This window comes from Neltuma alba, unplaced genomic scaffold (genome assembly GCF_004799145.2).
Source record: "Neltuma alba isolate B1F8T4 unplaced genomic scaffold, ASM479914v2 tig00000622_pilon, whole genome shotgun sequence".
Lineage (NCBI taxonomy): Eukaryota > Viridiplantae > Streptophyta > Magnoliopsida > Fabales > Fabaceae > Neltuma > Neltuma alba.
In genome coordinates, this window is record NW_021632118.1 from 12,489 (window position 1) to 19,712 (window position 7,224).

A 7,224-nucleotide genomic window follows, 5' to 3' on the forward strand; every position below is an offset into this window, starting at 1 on the left:
CCCCGTGATGAATGAATAGTATTGGTATTTGGAGATAGATTCTCAGAGTTGTGGACTGATAGAAAGAATTCGGTCAAGATCACTCTGAAATAAATATTATTAATTATTTTAATAGAAGAACAAGGGAAGAGCATCACTCCCTCTTTAGGCATGTTATATAATACCATGTAGATTTATTTGAGGTGAGAAAATGGTGCCAGAACATGTTCCAGTGGTCCCGGGAAGGTCAGGACCTAAAAAAGTACCCTATACAGTGCAGAATGGCGAGATAGGTGGGGGAATGCCTAAGGGTGGTATTTTGCACGAATTTTATATTAATTTCCTCTCTATTTTAATGCCTTAACGATGAAGGAAAATGGAAGAGACAGGTGTATGGTTAGATGGGAAAAAAAGGTATTACGTGTACGGTCAGATGCAAGACATGTGTACGGTCGGATTAAAAGCATATGGATTGATGATGTAAGCATGATGTCATCATGATGAGGTAAGCATGATGTCATAGGACACTTGTCACCATAAGATTAAAAGATAAAATGGACGGTCTAGATCAAGCCACGTATTTTTAAGATCAACGGGTCAGATTCAGTCTTGTTTTCTATAAATACCCCTTCCCTCCCTCTCATTTCGTCCTAAGCCATGGAAACCCTGGGAAAGCTCTGGCAAAATAGTTTCTAAAGAAAGAAAAAAGAGGGAGAAAGAAAGGCCAAGTGGTCATATGCAAGATCAAGCTCTAAAACAAGGTATGTTCATGGTTTTTGATGTAGTTTTCACTATCCTTATTGTTATTGAGCTTCATTATGGATTTTAATGATTTTTGCGAGCTTGAAACCTTAGGGGGTTATGCTGCGTGAAATTCTTAAGAGTAGAGGAAGATGAAATTGATGATAGAATAATATTGAAAGGCTTGAAATGAACACGAATCAAGTGGTTTTATGCTGAAATTGGTTGAATTTCATGATTATGTAACTTAAGGAAATATTTCTGCCAGACCTAGTTCTTGTGCCTAGGATGTGATTTTGATGATTTTGATGCTTTCAATGTGTTTAAAATGAAAAATTGTGTAAGGATAAGATGAAAGAATGAAGTTGGAAGCATTGGAATCAAAATTAAAACTTAAGTGGCAGATTTTGGTTTTGGCCTAGAATCAGGGGAAGGAATTGGATTTTGATGAATCTAAGCTCATATTTGGATTCCTTGGTAAAATTGTGTTGGATTGGCCTAAGGAAACAATTTTTACAAAGCTAGAATACTACATTATAGATAAAGGGGAAAGGGATTAAGTTTAAGGACATAAGTCTTTCATATTGTGTAATTTTTGGTCCTAATGAGTAATGTGCCCCTTATGGCTGTGATTAGGACCTTGAGGCATTCAAGAGAAGGTTTGGATGTGGTTGAGCAAGCAAATTTAATGGTTAGAAACAAAAAGGGAGTAAGAAGAAAGTTTAAGGACACAAGATAGCAAACTTGACCTTACTCTTATGTGCTTAGTATTTGCTTGCATGTATGACATGTTTCTATGTTATATGATTTTATGAACTCATGTGTTGTGATTATGAATGTGTTTGAAATATGCCATAGGCCTATGTGTTTTATCATAAATACATGATGATTTCTAAACATGTCATTATGTTATAAAGATGTTAAATTGCTTGCATGTTATAAATGCCAAGTTTGCCATGTATGTTTGGGTGGTTATTGTTTGCTATTGAGATTCTCTCAAATCTCACCCTCCTTTAACCAATCGTAGTAGATCAAATGATAAAGAGAAGGCATGCATGAAGAAGGGCAAGAAGATAGAGGCAAAGAAGGTGGAGAATTTACATGCTTTTCAATGTAATGATTGAAGTCGCTAGTAATGTAATTAATTATAGATATGTCAAGCATGAAATGTGAGGTAATATTTGATATATAATGTAATGGCTTGCAACTCAAAGGATATGAATGAATGGAAATTCATAAGGCTGGTGTTGCATGTTCGAATGAAAGGAGAATTAAAGTAAGAATTGTTTAATGGATAAAACATAGGTCCTGGAGCAGTTAGTTTCCAGCTCTAGTTTGAACTATCAAATGAATGAGCTAAGGCATGAATTTGGCATGATTAAAGTACACATCCTGAGCTTTAAAACAAGTGGTAGATCACTTAAAACGGATGTGTGTGCTAGGAGTTATGATTACTCAAAGTTGGATTGAAAATCTAAAATTTACCAGTAAACAGCAACCTGAGAACCAATCACAAAGTTCAATCTACACGCTTGTTTTGTGAATCGCTTAAACCATAACTCTTCCAAACACGTACTCTCAGGGGTTAAAGGTAGGATATTTCATTTTGGTATCAGAGTAAAGGTTCTGGCAATTGTTTAAACAAAGTACTAGTTCAAGCAAAACCCGGTATGAGTGAAATCTCTATCTAGGAAAGTAATGGGTTATCAGGATTGGTCCAACTAAGGTTATGAAATTGAGGTGATCTCCAGGAAAAATAGATATAGAGAAGAAGTAAGGAATGACAGAGAGTAACCTAAGAGGTATGTAGTCACTACTAAGAGACTTCCCCTCAGAAAAGGAATGGTTGAGCTGAGAGAACTTGATCGGGGTATGAGTCAAAGTCAAAAGACTCCCCCAGAGGGTAATGGCTGAGAGTACAGTAAGCCAGATAGGGGTATGAGTCAGTACCCTAATAGGGAAGTAGGAAGACTCCCCCAGAGGGTAATGGCTGAGCGTACATGCCTCTCAATGTTATGTAATTTTAAATGATGATGATGATGGCAGGTAAAGTTGAGCATGGTGATACATGAGTATGATTTTTGCAATGTTAGAATGATTATATATGTAAGAAATGAATATGAATTGTTAAATTCAAGTCAAGGGGGGATAAACTTTCCCATAATGAGCAACGAATTTGAGAAAGAGTGAGAGTGGTGTAAACAAATGAATTTGCCTATGAAATTTACTAAAAATTTGGTACACATCCTAAGCTTTAAAATAAGTGGCAGATCACTTAAAATAGATGTATGCGCTAAGAGACACAATTGCTCAGAGTTAAGGCAGAGAATTTGGATATGTACTGTTTGACCAAATGAATAGTAAACATTAGCGAGCTAACTGTATGAATTAGAAGGTTTAAGTCTATATTTATATTTTTCTCCTGTAGAGACTTAAAAGAGCTTTAAATGGAGAATTGAATTACTTTAATACAATTTTGTTATAATTAGTTATGAATTTTCAAATTTAGATTAAAAAAATATGAAATTTATCCGTGAATAATAACTTGAAAATCAAATTTCAAATGTTTAATCTACAGGCTTATTTTGTGATCCGTTTAAATCGTAACACTTCTGGATGCATAATAAAAAGGGTGAATGGAAGGATGTTTTATGCCACAACTCAATTGGATCTCTAAGATAATTTTTGGCTTTGAAAATGAATACATACATAACAAAGCAATTAAAAAGCAAAACACTCACTTTCATGCAGTGTCATCCTCTTTGAAAGCACACGCCTAACTTGTACGGGAATTTCTCTCCTTAATTATATATTTTTATCTTTTAGAGGATCCAATAAATTAGGGAGAATTTCAATGAGGTCCTAAAAAAGAAATATAACCACTAAAAATTCCCAATGACAAGTTTGAAGTTGTCATATCCTACTCTGGATCTTTTTATTACAAGCTGCTAAATTGTTGTGTGGACTTTTTAGTAATTATTTTTTAATTTTGGATTTTGTTGCAATTCTCCCGATAAATTATCCTAATTCTTTTTTTTGATAATAAAATTTTAGGAAAGGGGTCGAGCTCACCCACGATCCAAGGGCAGGGCCCCTAAGCTTGATCCACTGGGGCCTGTCCCTATGGGCACGGGAGCATGACAAGCAAGCCCTTTTTTTCTGGCCCAAAGGTAGGAATCACCTAGTTTCACTATGCTTGTGGAGATGCCTCCCCCAGCGCCGCGACTGGAGCCACAACAAAGTGGCACTCCCCAGGATCGAACCCCCTCCCTTTGGTGAGAGAGTCCGACCCCTTCGCCAGCTGAACCCACGGACGAGGGGTTAAATTATCCTAATTCTAACCTCGAATACATTCCACTGCTACTACAATTTGAGGCTGATGGCACCACAACTTTTATTGTCTTCCCTTTTGTTCTCATTACTCTCTGCTTGCCTCCAGCTGCTACTTTCTGACTTCCCATCTTCTATGCTCTCTGATTCTGGAGATCTCTGGCTCTGCGAAGTCGCTTTGTACCCATTGAGGTGGTCTTGGTGGGGAAGAGCGTGGTTATGTGATTGTGTTGTCGTCCTGGTGAACAACAAGTCTTGGGAGGGATTGGCGGGAGGGAAGTGGTGCGGTGAGGGAGCATGATAGGCCGGGTGCGAGCCAAAGAGTGCGTTAGTGGTTCCTGTTGCGGGTGGGACCCATATTCCTCCTAGGACTACAAGCTGAGGTGCTGCCGCCCCACCTGCTTGCGGGTTTGGACCGGGTCGTCTTGTGTGGAGGCGATATTTCTGGGGACCAAACAGGCCGAAACATTAGAATGACTCAGGAAAGAAACCAACGTGGATAGAAAATTGAATTGGTGAAAAGAATGAATTTAATTTAGAGATTAAAAATTGCCAACAAAAAAATTTAAAGATTAAAAAATCATAAAAGTGCTCATCTAATTTTTATACAAATTTTTAGTTTATTCATTTAATTTGATAAAATTTATTTTTAGTTTTCTAATTTTAATAACGTTAGTCTGAAATAATATTTTTTTACAATGCTTATTGTTGTCTCAAAAATTAAACTTAACATGTCGATATTAAAAATGTTTTCTCAACATTTAAAAATTAAATTTCTGTCATTTTTTATTCACGGCGTTAAGACTAATGGAATGAAAAATCATCTTATAAAATTAAGACACTAAAATAAAATATTATTTAAAAATAAAATATTAAAAATATAATTTTTTTTAAATAGATAAATCTCTCGCCTGTTTCACTTACCTTAACAGGGATTTAGTCAATCAAAAGAATCAGTGAAGAATTGAGCTACTAGTTTATCATGTACCAATCAAATTTAAATTTAAATTTAAATTTTTTTACATTTATTTTTTAATTAAAATTTAGATTATTTAATTTATATCTATATATACAATTTCTTGACTGTTTACAAACCTGTCATCACTCAGGCTATGCAAAAATTATAAAATAACTCTTAAAACCATTTCTTTCCAATGCTGTTCGCATATTCTTAATATTGATAAGATTATTAATACATGAAATGTAAAGTATATATCCTTAATTATCATTAATTTGATCATGCCTATTAAGTAATAATATTGGTTATGCTTTCCAAATATACATAGACCCAAATTATTTATTGTCATTCAATGAATGTATAATTATTTATTTATGTAACATTTTGTTTAATACCAAACATGTTTCTATATATATTAGACAGCAGAATCAGTGGGCGGCCTTTTCTTTTCTTTTTCGTTTTTTTTACCTGGAGATGACTTTTAACCTCATCATTGGTCAAACCGTCAACCTTCATCAGCTCCCTAATCTGTTTTGGGGTGGCCACTGTTGATAAACAAAAAAAAAATCAATTATTATATCATATATAGTACTGGTAAAAAAAAAAATTATATCATATATAGTAGTGATTGTAAAATCATAAAAGTATTGCTAATAAAGTTTACCTTGAGATCCACCAAGCATCTGAAGAGCATTCACAAATCTCCGGTGCAAGTCCGGCGACCAACACCTTCTTGCTTTCCGATGACTTTGCGTGGTGGACGTCGTCAAAACAGTTTTACTGTTTGTTTTCGCCTCACACGAAACTGTAATCCCTTTTCCTTGATCACTACAATTATTGCTTCCTCCTTTACCAGAAGAATCCTCAATCGTCTCTGAGTATAATTTCTCATCTTCCATTTGTTTCTGATCATCAGCAGAAGCAAGTGCCAGCTCCGGAAGAGTCTGCAATGGCGGCGATGAGGAGCACTGATTCGAGCTAATTCGTTCCTTATTATTTGAGAATGGAAGAAAGGCTCCTCCATTAATATTTCTGTGTAGTTTATTAGGGCTAACAACATCGAACCCGGCCATCCGATGATCAGTTTCTTTATTGCAGTTATTAGGCGATGCAATTGTGGAATATTGTGGCTTGGTTTCTTCACTAGCTTGGCTCCATAGCTGAGCAGATATCATCCAATTAGCTTTATTATCACAGTTGCTTGCTGCTTTATCAGGGCTTTCCCTAGTTGATGATGAATGCTTTAAGGGTATGAATTCTTCCAGAACTGCACTTTTCTTGCCTTCATTTCCACTCAAAGCCTCAAGTTTCTGCCTTGATTCCGCCATAGCTGTCCCATCACCGAAGATCAATCCATGTAAGCTACATATTGTGTGTGTGGGGCAAGTGGCCTCTAAGGCCCAACTCTTTGATGTCCCCTGTGATGCCCCAACTTCCCAAATTGTTCTCTCTTCTCTGTAATGATCATTAGATTTTACACCAGTGATATTTTAATATCTTACGGATGGTTCTGATTTTATATAAAATATTTTAAAATTTTATGCGGTTTGGGTTTTTTTTTTTTTAAATATCATAAAAAATCTAAAATTGCATCATTTCATATTCCTAAGATATCAAAATGTCACTAATCTTTTATGTAGAATCTAATGATCAGTATAGAAAAGATAAAAACGTGTGGGTTCGGGGATCAGTAGGGTATTAAAATGTGGGACATTAGAGGCTCCTTGCCTGTGTTTGTGTGTTAATTTAAAGATTTGAAAAGTGTACCGTTGGTGAGAAGTTGCATGCAGAGAGGAAGCTCGCGCTTAAAGGCATCGATCTTGAGGCGTTCTTCTTCGAGGCGAGAAAGGAATTCTTCGAGCGTGAGGTTCTGAGGAGTCTGATCAGTACAGTGATGGTGTCGAAAAGATTTCAGAAGCATGGAGAAGCTGTGATGGGGTTTGCAATCAAGGCTACGCTCAGAAGGAATTGCCATATTTGTTTTCTAACGTACGTACAAACAAACACAACAAACCAGAAGCTATATATAAAGATGATGATAAATGCCAGAATAGGCGCAGGGATTTGTTATGTTAGGAACAAACAAGAGAAAAGATGGTGTTTGGCTTCCTGCTTCAGATGTGGTGGGGACGATGTTGATTTGTGAACACAAGTAGGATTCGAGCGAGTATCGTCTTCTTTTCTCGAGGAATAAAGAGAACCCCAAAAAAAGAGGA

At 36.0% G+C, this 7,224-nt stretch overlaps 1 protein-coding gene across 1 annotated transcript; it reads right to left on the reverse strand.

Annotated features, from left to right (window-relative positions):
* Positions 1 to 4,059: 4,059 nt before the first annotated feature.
* LOC114742211 (myb family transcription factor EFM-like) lies at positions 4,060 to 6,983 on the reverse strand. Its single transcript, XM_028930492.1, has 4 exons — positions 6,776 to 6,983; positions 5,673 to 6,338; positions 5,477 to 5,553; positions 4,060 to 4,494 (listed from the first exon to the last, which is right to left on the reverse strand). The coding sequence occupies exons 1-4, from the start codon at positions 6,981 to 6,983 to the stop codon at positions 4,084 to 4,086; spliced, it is 1,362 nt and encodes a 453-aa protein (XP_028786325.1). The 3' UTR covers positions 4,060 to 4,083.
* Positions 6,984 to 7,224: the final 241 nt, after the last annotated feature.

Bases quoted from the DNA above. Each gene is read 5' to 3' on its own strand.
- LOC114742211 (XM_028930492.1), bottom strand. From the start codon at position 6,983: ATGGCAATTCCTTCTGAGCGTAGCCTTGATTGCAAACCCCATCACAGC. The intron at 6,339-6,775 runs GTACACTTTTCA...GTGATGGGACAG, and splicing joins CATGCAACTTCTCACCAACG to CTATGGCGGAATCAAGGCAG. The intron at 5,554-5,672 runs GTAAACTTTATT...GTTTATCAACAG, and splicing joins GATGCTTGGTGGATCTCAAG to TGGCCACCCCAAAACAGATT.